Source organism: Lepidochelys olivacea, assembly GCF_965140295.1.
Source record: "Lepidochelys olivacea isolate rLepOli2 genome assembly, chromosome: 2".
Taxonomy (NCBI): Eukaryota; Metazoa; Chordata; order Testudines; family Cheloniidae; genus Lepidochelys; species Lepidochelys olivacea.
This window is the reverse complement of record NC_140412.1, coordinates 176,192,275-176,208,196: the sequence shown is the minus strand read 5'-3', so window position 1 is coordinate 176,208,196 and position 15,922 is coordinate 176,192,275. Positions and strand designations below refer to the sequence as shown.

Genomic DNA, 15,922 nt, shown 5'->3' with positions numbered 1-15,922 from the left:
TCCAGTGCTTAACTACCCTGACAGTTAGGAAGTTTTTCCTAATGTCCAACATAAACCGCCCTTGCTGCAATTTAAGTCCATTGCTTCTTGTCTTATCCTCAGAGGTTAAGAAGAATAATTTTTCTCTATCCTCCTTGTAACAATCTTTTATGTACTTGAAAACTGTTATTTCCCCTCTCAATCTTCTCTTTTCCAGATTAAACAAACCTAATGTTTTTAATCTTCCCTCATTGGTCATGTTTCTAGACCTTTAATAATTTTTGTTGCTCTTCTCTAGAATTTCTCCAATTTGTCCACACAGAACTGGACACAATATTCCAGTTGAGGCCTAATCACCGAGGAGTAGAGCGAAGAATTACTTCTCATCTCTTGCTTACAATACTCCTGCTAGTACATCCCAGAATGTTGTTCACTTTTTTTGCAACAGCATTACACTGTTGACTCATATTTAGCTTATGGTCTACTATGTCCCCCAGATCCATTTCCACAGCACTCCTTCTTAGGCAGTTATTTCCCATTTTGTATGCGTGCACCTGATTGTTCCTTCCTAAATGGAGTACTTTGCATTTATTCTTATTGAATTTACTTACTTATTGAATCCTATTTACTTTAGTCCATTTCTCCAGTTTGTCCAGATCATTTTGAACTTTAATCCTATCCTCCACAGCATTTGCAACCCCTTCCAGTTTGGTATCATGCACAAACTTTATAGATGTACTCTCTATGCCATTATCTAAATCACTCATGAACATATCTAACTATCTTCTTACTAATCATTATTTGCAGTGTTGTTGTAGCCATGCTGGTCCCAGGTTTTGAAAGAGAGAAGCAGGGTGAGGTAATATCTTTTATTGAACCAACTTCTGTTGGAAGGGACAAGTTTTCAAGTTTACACAGTGCTCTTCTTTTAAATCATTGATGAAGATATTGAACAGAACCGGACCCAGAACTGATCCCTGTGGGACCCCACTTGTTATACCCTTCCAGCATGACTGTGAACCACTGATAACTACTCTCTGGGAATGGTTTTCTAACCAGTTTTGTACCCACCTTATGGTAACTCCATCCCTAGTTTGTTTATGAGAAGCTCATGCAAGATAGTATCAAAAGCTTTATTAAAGTCAAGATATACCACCTCTACCGCTTCCCCCCATCCACAAGGCTTGTTATCCTGTCAAAGAAAGATATCAGGTTGGTTTGACATGATTTGTTCTTGACAAATCCATGCTGACTGTTACTTATCACCTTATTATCTTCTAGATGTTTGCAAATTGATTGCTTAATTATTTGCTCCATTATCTTTCTGGGTACAGAAGTTAAGCAGGCTGATCTGTAATTCCCCAGGTTGTCCTTATTTCCCTTTTTATAGATGGGCAATATATTTGCCCTTTTCCAGTGGTCTGGAATCTCTCCTGTCTTCCATGACTTTTCAAAGATAATCGCTAATGGCTCAGATAGCTCCTTGAGTATTCTAGGATGCATTTCATCAGGTCCTGGTGACTTGAAGACATCTAACTTGTCAAAGTAATTTTTAAACTTATTCTTTTCCTTTTTTAGCCTCTGATCCTACCTCATTTTCACTGACATTCACTATGTTAGACAACCTTCTTGGTGGAAACCGAAACAAAGAAGTCATTAAGCACTTCTGCTCTTTCCACATTTTCTGTTATTATTGCCTTCCTCTCTCCCCCCCCCCCATACTGAGTAGAATCTCTGTCAGTATTCAACCACAGACCTGTCTTAACTTGCTGCTTATTATTTCTAGAACTACACTAAATCAGGAAATATTGTGAATTCCAGTGAAGTATCATGGTCAGTGCTTTGTCTGCATGGCAGGTGTATAAATGCTTCATTGCCATACACGAAGGGAGGTTGTGAAATCAGCTAGCTATTTGTGAAATCAGCTGGTTTGTCCATTAGATCTGTCGATATCTCATTTTAGCAGGCTGACCCTTTTTGGATGAGTGATTTATTGTTATTATTAGTAGTACGAAGTATGTATTCAGAGACTCCTAAAACCATAGCATTAGTAGAAGTAAATTCTTTGAGTCAAAGAAAAGTTTAACCTCTTTGAGGACTTAGTACATTTTATCTAAGAAAGTGTTTAAATGCCACCTAGTGGGCTGCTTGTGAATGTCCTCTAATGTACTTACAGTAATAAGGACATGGAACCAATGCCACAGAAACTTGCTTTACCAAATCTGCTAGCTCCTGTTCATTTATTATAATGACTGTGTCTAAGTCAAAAAATTGGGGGTCAGACCAGTTATGAAGCTCAGGATCCTGGCTCAAAGTCTTCATGTGCAGCCACTAATACTGTGATTGCATTCTCAGACATTTTTTCCTATTGTGTATGTTTGTTATTTAATTAAAATGAAATGAAAACACAAGAAGAGAAGTCAGGACTGATGATTCAGTGTGCAAAATTGGAAACCTGGGGCTATATTCTGACCTCAGCAACACTGGAGTAATTCTGGAGTAACTCCATTGTTAGTCTGGATTTACATTGGTGTAATTTAGGTTTTTATACCATACTCACCGCCACAATGATGAGAAATGAGAATTTGGACTCTGAACTGTAGTTAAAGAAAAACCTGCTGTCTTGTCTGAAGCATGAGATGTCTGAACCATACCATAGTGATGTTACTCTTCTCATATAGCACATAGGCATGTTTTCCTGTGAATCTCAGGAATACAGCATAGCATACAAATGTTCCATAACTAGAACCATTTTCCTTCTTACTAATATGAACTACATGGACATGTACAAGAACTGAACTCACATTTGACCATGATCATATAGACATCAATAGTACAGATAGGAGGCTGAGGCAAACGCTCGCCCTTCTCCAAGACAGATGAAATCTCACTGGCTGGGATCCCATCATACGGTTTTGATCCAAATGTCATTAATTCCCAAACTGTGACACCTGAAGAGTAGGACAAAGGGACAATGTTAGAGTCTCATCAGGTCAGCAAGGATTCATGATGTTCCCAAAGCACAGCAAACCTGGTCTGTTTCGCTTAGGAACAGCATGTATAAGAGATAGAGTGGAGGCATTAACCTTTGTTTTAGAGCTGCTAAGGCTCACTAAAGGGGTCATCATTGTTTATTCACTTGCCAACTGTTCACGGAGGAAGAAAATGTTCCATCTTACAGATGTAGCTATTTTAATGAGGTCCGAGTTAACAAAACAAATTGAAATAATCAGGCCTCTTCCTAGGGTTTTACAGAAGGTAAAACCTCAATGTTCAACTCTACTTCATGACTTCACCTCCTCACAACAGAAAGGCATTAGGTTGCTAATTACGGATTCCAACCCACAAAGTGGGTTGTTGTTGTTTTTAATTAAAGTTTTGTTATCGTTTTAAATAATCTCTCTGGAGGTAAAATATTATCTCCTCTCTTTGAAGGCTTTCTAAATTAACTTCAGCACATCACCTATTCCAGGCTGTAGCTGTTAAATCATGCTGTCCATTTGTATGGGCCCTAAAATAGGATTTTGGAGGTGAAGAAAATGTATTTAAGTGGATTAATAGGAACATAGGAATTTTCCATACGTGATCAGACCCACGGTCTTTTTAGTCTATTTCCAGTAACTTCACAGAAAGGTGAAAGAAACAGTGCAAAAGCAATTATGAAATTACCTGCTCCCAAGGAAAATTTCTTCCTAACTCTCCTAAATTAGAGGTTGTCTTACTCTAGGAAGCGTGTATACAATGAATTCTCTGGTATGATCTCAGTAAAACAACAAATTAGTGTATATTCCTACATAAAGGAGATTGGTGTCCTAACAACTTGACTTTATGGAGTTTTAAATGACCATATTACACAATTTCCTTTTGAATCAAATGTTGATTCAAACACCTATGGGCCAATGTAATGGGCATTCAAGCCCAACCTTCAGCCTACCTTAAACTTGCTATTTTCCGGGAAATGAATCTTTTACCTATTCAATTGCAATTGTATATGTTTTAGTTCAAAGGCTATGAGTCTTTCTACCTTTTAAATGTATTCCCTATGGAATACTGTGAACTCTACTTAGGGCTTGTCTGCACTTACATTTTATAGCGCTCTAACTGGCTGGCTAAGGGAGGTGAAAAATCACACCCCCTGAGCGCAGCAAGTCTGAGCGCTTTAAAGCGCTAGTGTGGACAGGCTCCCAGCGCTCGGAGCTAATCCCCTGGTGGAGGTGGATTACCAGGAGCGCTGGGAGAGCTCTCTCCCAGCGCTTGCGCGCAACCACACTCCCATTCACCACTCAAGTCTATGGGAATTTTGCTTCATTAAGAAGCTCAAGATTTGGCCCATCATAAATATTTATTCTCCCCATCAGTTTGGTATTAAGAACCTGTTATAAGTATCACAAAAGGATGACTGAATTTCTGGAGAATAATTGGCTGTGTAGTGTCCGTAACAAATCTTACACTTGTTCTCACCCATCTAAAATCATTACGATCATATTTTTAGACTCACCATAACTCCAGACATCACTTTGATGGGTGTAGATTCGGTGTAAAATGGACTCCAAAGCCATCCATTTGATAGGAACCTGGGAAGATTCAGTTAAGCCATAAGACACCTACCTCAAATCTAGAAGCAATACTGTTAGAACAACAGTGTTGTTTATACCAATACTTTGACCGTAGGCAGAAAATCTGAGATGTACAGCAAGCAACTTGAGATTTGCTGGGATCAATTATCATTGTTTTGATTTGTCACTGAGTCTGGGAACTTGGATAATATTTTGTTTTTTAGTACAAATATCTCTGATAATTTGGTTTTACAAAATTCTTAAGAGTTGAACTTTTGAGATTTTTTGTTTAAACATCTCATATCAGACTGATTGGAAATCAGATGGTTTCCATTTATGCTCTCTGCAATATTCACAAGCAGCTTCTCTTGAATTTCTCATTAGAGCATAGTCCCTCAAACAGGAGGAGTGTTGAATGAGATCTGTAAATACATAATATTCCATTTCTTCATATGTAAATATATAGTATTCCCTTTCTGTTCATAAACTATACATTATTTGGTGTTGTCTACATGACAATTCAGACTTGCCTTTTTTTTTTTTTTTTTAAAGTTCATCTTGGCTTTTTCCAGACATTATGGGTGGAGATTTTCAAAAGGGCTCATCATCGGCCTACCTCTGTTCTCACTGAAGTTACACAGGGCTAACTCTGCTTGCATTAGAGTCAGTGGACTCCCACTGGCTACAATGGGAACAGAATTAAGCCAATGCCGAGTACTTTTGAAAATTCCACCCTATTTGTCTCATTTTTAAAATGAAGATTCATACGCAAGTGCAAATATCTACATCCAGTGAAACACATAAAGATGGTTCTCTGACACTTCTTACTTTGCCTCCTTCTGCATGGTACTCTTTTTCCTCAGCACCAAGCAGTTTTGCCAGTCCAAAGTCAGTGATCTTCACATGTTGAGGAGTCTTCACAAGGACATTCCGGGCAGCCAGATCACGGTGCACCAAGCGACGTTCTTCTAAGTAGCTCATTCCCTACAATAGATGTATGACATGCAATTGGCATACCTCTCTCTCTACCACCCACACTCACTCTATAAAGGAGAGGGGAAAATAAAGGGTCAGCTCTGCAGCTTGGGTAAATAGGCACAGCTTGACTGGGATCAAGCCCAAGAAATCTACATACAGGATGTTACTTTCTAACAGTGGGGCAAATGCTGCTCTGTGCAACCCGACTGACTTCAGTGTGACTTGGCGTAGAATTTGGCCACCATGTTAATACACATATGTCGATATACCTACAGGTTAACTTCACATACACTATAAATACATCATTAGACTCTTCTTACAATTCAATCAAAAACAAGTTATACCACTAAGCAGTTGATTCTCTGCCTCATTGTGGCAGACACTGTTTTGTAACTGGTAATACTCAGGCATACAGAGATGATGGAAAACAAACTAAACAAAAAAACCCCTATATTTTCATGGCTGAGTTCAATGACAGCTCTTTTTCAGGTTCCCCTTGAAACAGTTTCAGTAACCCCTGTGCTTAGATAACTCTTGACATACTATGTATGCTCTTTTTATACAATTTTGGGAAGAATAGGACATCTTTCTCCATGTTGATTGTACAGCTCTTTCAGGCAGATAAAAGGGTTAATTGGGCTGGTTTACTTTTGTTATGCCATGAACCTAACATCTATTTCTGACCATGGAGTTTCCCACCCCCCCACCCCTTTGTGTGTGAACTGCATTAAAAGAGAGAAACATTCAGGTTGTTAGGCTTCTTTCAAGATCCTTTTTAGGAACTACAATCATTCCCTGTTGTTCTGGTTTTTGTTTGAACAGCTAATACAGACAGCACTTTCAGGCTACACACACAGCATGAAAAGGATCATACTAATATGATGACAAAGCACCTGGGGAGTCATTCACTCCCCAGCTCCCACTCCCATTCTTGCTCTACCATTAAGCTGGACCACCCTCAAATCTTACGTGAAGCTTCTAAGCAAAACTTCCTCAATGTACTAAGGGCGGTTAATGTTGCCAAAATAAACCACCCCAGCAAACTGGCATAATGCCACTATGTAAGTTAATGTAATTGAATAAATTTCAATTTTAATGAACTGAGCGTTTGAAACAAAAAGTCTTGAGCTATCAATAAAAAAAAAGCCTACATTGGAAAAATCATTTGATCTAGTCAGGAAGAAGAGAATTATCCTGCTAAATCAGTTTTGGTAAAGAGGTTCAAAACAGCTGAGAGGCAAGGAATCAGTCTTAAATTAATTTACTTAAGACCCTGATCCTTCAAATACTTATGCACAGAAGGCAATGGGCTGCTCATACAAACACATTCTTAACTTTGTGCCGGATCAGGATTTACAGAGTTTATTATAAACCAGGGGACTATAATACACTCTCAGGGCCACTCAACAACTTTTCTTCATACAGAATCATAAAAATGTGGGGCAGGAAGGGACCTTGAGAGGTCATCTAGTCCAGCCCCCTACACTGAGGCAGGGCCAAGTAAACCTCGACCATCCTTGAGAAGCTGTTTGTCTAACCCTGTTCTTAAAAACATCCAATGATGGGGATTCCACAACCTAGTTAGTGCAGTGCTTAACTATTCTTATAGTTAGAAGGTTTTCCTTAATATCTAACCTACATCTCCCTTGCTTCAGATTAAACCCATTACTTCTTGTCCTGCCTTCAGTGCACATGAAGAACAACTGATGATCGAACTCTTTATAACAGTCCTTAATATATCTGAAGACTATCATCAGGTCCCCCCCATCAGTCTTTCTCCTCAAGACTAAACATGCCCAGATTTTTTTTTTTTTAACCTTTTCTCATAGGTCACGTTTTCCAAACCTTTTATAATTTTTGTTGTTCTCCTCTGGACTCTTTCCAATTTATCCACATCTTTCCTAAAGTGCGGCATCCAGAACTGGACACAGTATTCAAGCTGAGGCCTCACCATGCCAAGTAGAGTCGGACAATTACCTCCTATATGACACTCCTATTAACACATCCCAGGAATGGTATTCATCTTTTTCACAGCTGCATCACATTGCTAACTAATATTCAATTTGTGAACCGCTGTAACCCCCTGATCCTTTTTCAGCATACCACCACCTACCCAGTTATTCCCCATTTTGTGTTTATTGAGTTTAAAAGGTGTCTTCAAAACCCTTTTATCTGAAAGCTAGTCATTCTGTACACTAATGAAATATATTAGCAGTAATGTATATTAAAAAATGATTTTAAAAGCACAGGAAGAGAAACAAAAATAAACCGTGAAAGGGTCCATAAGGGAGCTTGTTTCCTGCTTGTTAGTTAAGAGAGATGAATAGATTTGCTATGATTTACAGAAAAAACAACAGTGTGGGTTTTTAAAGAAGCAGATCATGTCCAAAAATTGGACAAGATTTGTGGATGTAGTAACGAAGAAAATGTTAATAGGAGAAATTAGCAGCATTATTTATGCGGATTTTAAGAAGAGCATTTAGTAAAGAACCACTCAAAAGACAATGGTAGATAGTCAGTTAGTAGCTGTGAAGATGGGAGTTGTTCTGAGTTGGAGGGTGAACTGGCATGAAAATCAAACAGAAGCTAACAATTATGAATGGTAACAGTTCAGATGCGCAGAAGAGTGTAACTAATGAGATGTCACAATTTTAGGACCAATTTTGTCCCCTGAGAAATTAATGATGGGGAAGATGGGAAATGTAGTCAGGAGATAAAATCTCCAAAAATAGCAAAATCAGGAAGGTGCTGTAATCAGTTTAAAATTAGACAGACTAGAAACAGGGGCGCTTTGCATGATACACTGAATAAAGTTTATTTACTGTATTGTGTGCAGTACACTACAAAACTCAGAAAGAAAAGGAGCTACGTAGTTTGTGGATTCATCTCTGAAGTCTTCAGTATGTTTATCAAAAGCAAACCATAGCAGGCGTACAAGGTCTCCAGGGATTAATAATAAGTGTGCCATGTGTGTTCAGGTTAATTTAAAAATAGGTATTACAGAAATGAATATAATGCAACCAGGGGGGTTACAGGGACCTGAGCATCTTAGAGATTGTTAGTCTCATTAAGAAAGATAATAAAAACTACATCTGTCGTTCCCTCCCCTTAGCTCCCCCCCACCAACCTCTTCCTAATGACCCCTGTTGCAATGAGGTTTTTCATCCTCTTGCACCTTAAAATGGCGAAAGGGATTTTGCTCCAGCTTTCCAAAAAAGTCACCTTGGAACTGGCCCGAACATAGAAATAGTCAGTCCACAAGGGGGATGCTTCACATAGTGACTGAAAATGGGATGTTATAATAGGAACTATTCACCACCTTAACAATGGGCATATGTAGTAACTGCTGTAACACAAGGATTTAGAAAAAGAAGATGGAAAGGTTATGTGCTTCCCAAGCTTCCTATCTTTCTGCTCCCCTCTACCCCACTCTAGACATTCAACCACTATTTTCCTCCCAGGACAAATCCTTCTATAAAAAAAGGAAAATGCTAACTTAGATTCCAACAAAATTACTCACAGCTAACTCAAGACAAGACCTGTTTTACCCCTCATTTTCTTCTTTTGCGTGAGCTACAGTAGCTTAGTTTTATTTACTTAGTTATTTAATCAGGTCTGTAAATCTGCATTACAAGAGACAGAATAATTTATGAAGATAACTCTACTTAAAGAACATCCCAGCACTGACTGTAAGATCATGACTTAGCATATGCTATCAATAAATGATAACATTGAGCCAATCACTGTTGTTGGCTAATGATTTTCCTTGTAAACAACATTACTTTAATTGCTAGTGATCCATTGCGTGCTCTGTGCAGTCCCAATTCATGCTTATACCACCCTGAAATATTTGAAACTCAAATATGAGTTGCTCTACTACGTACCGATTTTATATTAACTGTAACTGCAGCTATTTTCTCAACATTCTTTGGAATAACTGGGTTAACAATATACAAATGCACGATAAATGGGTACGTGAATATACAGTCGGTGCTGTAAATGACCCACTATGAAATATTAACACAGCAGATGCAAGCTTCTACTGGCTAGAGAGATATTACTCGTGCTGCTGGTATTCTCCTTTGTAAGCACAGGGAATCTCCAAGTAATTGTTTTTCCTTCTGCTAATTTGGGCAGCCCTTCCTGCTTTTATCCACAGACATCTCTCTTGTCCCTCCCGTGCTAATTACACTTTTCAAGGAGTACACCAAAGCTAGAGAGGCAGCATATTGACATCGTACACTTTAAATGAAAATGTCAGAGCACCAGGCTTTCAATCAAATTACAGAAATGTCAATAAAAGGAGTACTAGTGGCACCTTAGAGACTAACCAATTTATGTGAGCATAAGCTTTCGTGAGCTACAGCTCACTTCATCGGATGCATTCAGTGGAAAATAAATCCCCTCACTGTATTTTCCACTGAATGCATCCGATGAAGTGAGCTGTAGCTCATGAAAGCTTATGCTCAAATAAATTGGTTAGTCTCTAAGGTGCCACTAGTACTCCTTTTCTTTTTGCGAATACAGACTAACACGGCTGCTACTCGGAGAAATGTCAGTGTAAACAAAGTTGAACAGGTTGTTCAAATGCGACACCTTGCAAATGGCTATGATCACTGAACATCAAAAAATTTTAAGCAACCTCATGCTTGTGAGAGGTGTAGGAAAGACCACGGACTGTGCAGGAAAAGGACCTCTGTTTATACAAAGAAAAGGGAGAGCATAGGTACGAGCCATGCAATATCTCCTACACTGCTCTGCCATGGTGGCACAGCCCTAATATGGAGGATTACTTCTAAGGACTAGAGAGTATCATTTAGTCTCCATGCTGCCTTTCCTCCTTTGTCTCTGTGCTGAATCTGACAAAGTGTCAATTTGTGCCAGATGTGATAGTGATTTTGTTATATGGATATACATCCACTGGAACTGGGCTAAGTAGACCAACTTATTGCACACAAGCTACAGAAGAACCACCTAGTGGCACTGTCTTTCGGTCATAAACAACCAGCATCATAATGCGCTGTTGTTTTAATAGCGAAAGGCTCTGCATTTGATCACTATTCCTGTGCGGTCAGCAAAATCAGGGCATTAATCCCCAACACAGAAGAGATTTTACCATCACATTTGCCCTTGTGACATAGCATGACAGAAATAGCGTTTTGGAATGGACCGTTTATGGATTATTGGCAGAGTAGCAGGGTATTGCATAGGACTGACAGTCAAAAACTGCCACGTTCTAATCCCTCCTGCTGCCACTGATTCACTGTATACCTTTGGGCAAGTCATTCAATCGCAATCTGTGCAAGTTTCATCTCTTGTCCAGTGGTGATAACCCTGCATTGTGCAGGAATGTTCTGAGGATCAGTTAATATTTGCACAGTGGTTTGAAAATCTAAAGCACTACACAAACAAAAAGTGTGGTTACCTTTAGTATCAAGTATAACAAGTCTTTCTATCCTTGGGTAAAATACAAAGACCTACCAGACAGCTAGATTACATACTTTCAGATCTCTTGGTTCTGGATATAATCAGAGTTTTGGATGGACTGTGCTGCCATTCATTTACCTTTGCAATCTGCACACACCAGTTGAGAAGGTACTGGGAGCCAATGTTGTCCTTGTGCTCTCGGATGTAGTCAAGGAGGCAGCCAAAAGGCATAAGCTGTGTGATAAGCTGGACAGTAGAAGTAAGGCAGATTCCCAGCAAGCGGCACACATGGGGATTGTCAACGCTAGCCATCACGTAAGCTTCCTGATCACAAAAAGAAAAGACATCCTGAAACAGTCCCTCATGTATGACAGAACTATTAGGATGCAAGAGGCAGTAGTAAAAAACAAAACAAAGAAACATCTGGCATTTTTCTGATTACTGAACCTTTTTGTAAAATGTTGGGTCTCTAATGCATATTTCCCATTGCACTGAGAGGTCCTGAATCTGAATGCTGAGACATCATTTAAAATGGCACCAGGGAACTCATTTTCCTGGTTCTTGTATACCAAGCAGTGAGTTCAGTGCAAACTTCCAGAGACAAAAACAGTACTTGATCATTTCAAATTTAATGCGAGCGGCTAGGTGCCTGGCATTTTTGAAGATCAGGAAACATATTTAGCAGCCTAAATGAGGATTTAGGAGCCTAATTTTAAGCAACCATTTTTGAAAGTCTTGGCCCTGATTGGTAAAGCTTGTGTGTGTGTTATGGCAACATGAGCAATATATGAAGGTGTTTATAATGTATTTTTATACAGTTGGGAACCAGAATGAAATCAGCCTTCCATCAGCGCAGCCTTGTAATGAGATTGAACTTTAGGGCCTGATTTTCGAAAATGTGTGAGCGATTGCTCACCTACCAGGTGCATTCATTAACACGACCATGCCAAAAATAAATATCTATCAAGGTTTTATGCATGCAGTGGCCAATTATAGCGTTCAATTATTAACTTCCAGTATAGGTTTCTCCCCCCTCTTCACTCCTGACTTTAGAGCATCTGTGGGCCTGTTTTTTAAACAGTGATTTCCATTTTTTGCAGGCTAGTTTTCACACCCAGTATGAACTGCGAGCATAAATTTGTGCCCTCAAAAATGGAGGCCCTATGGAAAAATCAGGTTTAATGGTTCCCGATCATCTTTTTTCTTGTTTTCATTCCTGATCGACAGGATATTGCTTTTGGTTATTCTTTTTCTGACGCAAAGTTAATGCAGAACTAAGTGGAAAATTTTCCACGCTAGTGAACTTTTAGGTCAGCATTTAAATCAGCATCTGGAATGACAGACACCAGCTAATCATCCCTTGACAGATAGCAGCCCAAAATAAGCAAGCAAGCAAAGTCAAGACACTTCTGTGGTGGAGGTAGAAAGAGTTCTGCTCTTTAGAAAGGTTTAAGAAATGCAGTATGATAGCAGTTTAATCATCATCTAACAGGCTTTTAACAGATGTCACCTAGTTGTGAGGCTGGCAGGGGGCTATTGTTAAAAGCACATTTAAGCAAAGACGTTAAAAAAATCTGAAATCCATGAGCAATATTTTCCTCTGCCACCGCACTGTTATTTCACATTGCCAGCCTAAGGATGATAAGTGTTACTGACACATGATATTTATTACATGATACTGAGGTGACAATGTTGAGAGGTCTGCTTTGAGGGATTTTGTTTGACATATAACCCACCCTCATGCTGCCCTTTACAAAGGGTTCCTGGACAGAAGGATCACAGAAGATTACTACAGAACTGGATAAAGAATGACCACCTTACTACAAAATGCTGAAACTAACCTATAGACTTCTAGATGGCTGCCAATTAAATTCTACCTGGTTTAAAAATTCTAGGAAAAGCATGTCATTCTCTACTAAATTATACAGGTTTTCAGATTAATTTATATAATACCTCTTGGTTCAATGCCTCACGCATTCTATAAGATGTTTCCACATGAATAGAGGCTCAATTATGTTCATCCCAATGGGCTTAAAAACCATGTAAACCCAGCAATAAAGAAAGTCTGTTTCTTGTACTGTTTCCTGTTTAGTCTCAGATCCATACTGAATTCATTTTAACTGAATGAAAAATCTGCAAACTCAGAGCTGTTCTCACTCCCCAGCTGCTTCACAGCCTACAAGGAGCAGACCAAGACTGGGAAATTGGGAATTGAATGTGTGGAGTGGGTGTATGGGCCACACGGAGTATGGCATTCTTCCAGGATTTGACACTGCCTATTAAATCTGATACTGCAAAGTAAAATAGGCCATAGCCTCTTTGAAGAACCATTGAACTTATAATGGAACCATTGTGCAGTCACAGGTCTCTTTAAATATTTTACTAAATTAAAGCAAGTCTTTGTTTCAATTATTTATCTTGGAAATCTCTGAGGTACGCTCTGACCCGCTCCAACTATGCTTGGTATTTCGTAACAAATCTCCTGAACTAGCCCTGCACTAATAAAGCCAATGGGAGTTGTGGCTGGAGAATAAACTGGATCATATGAACAAATGCTTTTTTACATGCTGAATACCTAGCCATTCTTCTTACGGAAAGTGGCTAATTAATTAGCCACCATCTCCAAGGGATCAGTGACCTTGGAGAGCTGTTCAGTAAAATCTTTTTGAAGTTCTGTTTATTTCTCTCTCTCTCTGCTTCCATCGCTTTGTATCTTTTCTTTTCTTGTGAAATGTGGAATGAATTCCATCAACTAAGTCATCTAAGAAGTAAACAGTGCTAAAAATGGCAAGAGCTGCTTGCTAAGAGGTCCTACTTCAATGGGAAAAAGAAAAAAAGATCATGTGGAGATATCTGAACTTTGTTTAAAAAACAGTACTTTGATATTTCAGAAGAGCACACATGCCACAATCTGTTACTGTCCTGTCATGGGAATAGCTTGATCTGCTGAATGCAGAAACTGTAATTTTGGCTTATTAATTAACCCTTCCTTCACTCTACATGAATTTAGTACAATTAGGTCCAATTCAACTTTTGTCAAGTTTGTGTTATTTTCTCCATAATAGTTTCAATCAGCTTTTTAATGTCCTTTTAATTTCTGTTATTAAATAAGGCTAAAAATATTCCATGAGGGGGAATATCAGTGAGTTTTCCTTTTGCCATAGGTTTTCCTACAGCAGGGGGTGATAGTATGGTTGCATCCTTTGTTTGTGTCTGCCTGTCAGAGTGCAAATACATGGACGGTATTTGTGAATACATAGCCAGCTTTTAGTAAAGCAACTTAAATCAGCGGGCATTTTGTTGGACACATTGGTCCTGAAAGTAACCACCTTTTCTTTTGTATTTCAAAAGTAGATGTATAAAATGATGTGCCATATCTATACACTAAAATATATGTGAAATAGAAAGTTTTTCTAGGATGAAATGAGGATTCAAAAGTGCTTTATTGTAGGCCCATAGCTAAGGTTGCCCAATACCTCCCCATTGTGAGACCATGTTTTCAGTTGCTTATCATTTTGCCAAACTTTAACCATTTAGGCTGAAATTTTCCTGGCCGGGAGTCAGTCTCAGGCTGATTTTTTTTTGTTCTTGTTGTTGAAAGTTTCAGCTAAAATAGTTCAGTCACTTCTGAGACTAAGGGCTTTTACTATGTTATTAATCAATTAAGTTATCAACTTGCACTGAACTTATTTGCTGTGAGATATATAAACTAAATACTTCCCCGGTCTTTTGGGTAAAGTTGATTGCTAATTTGGCTCCTGAACCACTGAGGTTTGAGTATCACTGATGTAATTAAAGACGGTACCATAAGATGGTACCATAAACCAAGATCCAGGGATCCTCGAGCTGTTTGAGCCTAACTTGTGTTTATATATAAACACGTAACTTTTCTTGGATGAAATAAAGTGTGTGTGTATATATAGTTAGGCTCTAACAGCAAAGTTCAGATTTGCCTCCATACCAGATTGTTCCCTAAGCTAGAGGATCCCTGGATCTGGGTTTATGGTTCATCCGTTGTAAATATATGTATATTTTATCACTCACGGATTTTTACAGCATATATATACATATTTTTTTCTAAAATATATATGCCATGATCTCCAAGCAAGGGGCAGTACAGTGTTGTGCGGCCCTCGGAGCAGCCCTGGGAGGCAGACTGTGACTCAGAATCACACTCCATCCCCTGCTCAGTGCGGGAGGTACCCTGTACCAGATCTAAACCTTGTACAATGTACCTCCCCTTCCAGGCTGGCGTAGATAGCTCCTGGGGCTTTGGAGGGGGTCCAGACATAGACCAGCTCTACCTGTGAGTCACTGAGTGTGTCTGACCTGTCCAAGCACATTAGAAGTAGAATTCATATGAGTTTCCCCCCCACCCCCTTTCTAATTATGAGCTAGATCCAAGAAAGAAAATAAAATCCAACTGGTTTCTGTGGTACTTGGATTTGTCAAGAGGCCAGAGGATTTTTTACAGTTTCCGTGGCACATGAGCCAGCCAGACAGATTTTTTTAACATTTCATTTAGTCCCATGTAACTATGCATTTAACCCTATGATACTCTGAAATATCAGAGTTCAAAGAGTATTAGTGATAATTATTATTTTTATAGGTTTCAGAGTAACAGCCGTGTTAGTCTGTATTCGCAAAAAGAAAAGGAGTACTTGTGGCACCTTAGAGACTAACCAATTTATTTGAGCATGAGCTTTCGTGAGCTACAGCTCACTTCATCGGATGCATACTGTGGAAACTGCAGCAGACTTTATATATACACAGAGAATATGAAACAATACCTCCTCCCACCCCACTGTCCTGCTGGTAATAGCTTATCTAAAGTGATCATCAGGTGGGCCATTTCCAGCACAAATCCAGGTTTTCTCACCCTCCACCCCCCCCACACAAATTCACTCTCCTGCTGGTGATAGCCCATCCAAAGTGACAACTCTTTACACAATGTGCATGATAATCAAGTTGGGCTATTTCCT

General features: G+C 39.1%; 1 protein-coding gene across 3 annotated transcripts in view; it reads right to left on the bottom strand.

The window, feature by feature from the left end:
- EGFR (epidermal growth factor receptor) overlaps positions 1–15,922 on the bottom strand; it is a 227,852-nt gene that overhangs the window by 14,019 nt on the left and 197,911 nt on the right. For all 3 annotated transcript variants that reach the window (XM_084619473.1, XM_084619474.1, XM_084619475.1), the window contains 4 exons: positions 11,079–11,264; positions 5,364–5,519; positions 4,478–4,553; positions 2,784–2,930 (listed from right to left, as the gene is read on the bottom strand). In XM_084619473.1, the coding sequence (XP_084475599.1) occupies positions 2,784–2,930; positions 4,478–4,553; positions 5,364–5,519; positions 11,079–11,264 (565 nt within the window). The remainder of the gene's footprint in view (positions 1–2,783; positions 2,931–4,477; positions 4,554–5,363; positions 5,520–11,078; positions 11,265–15,922) is intronic.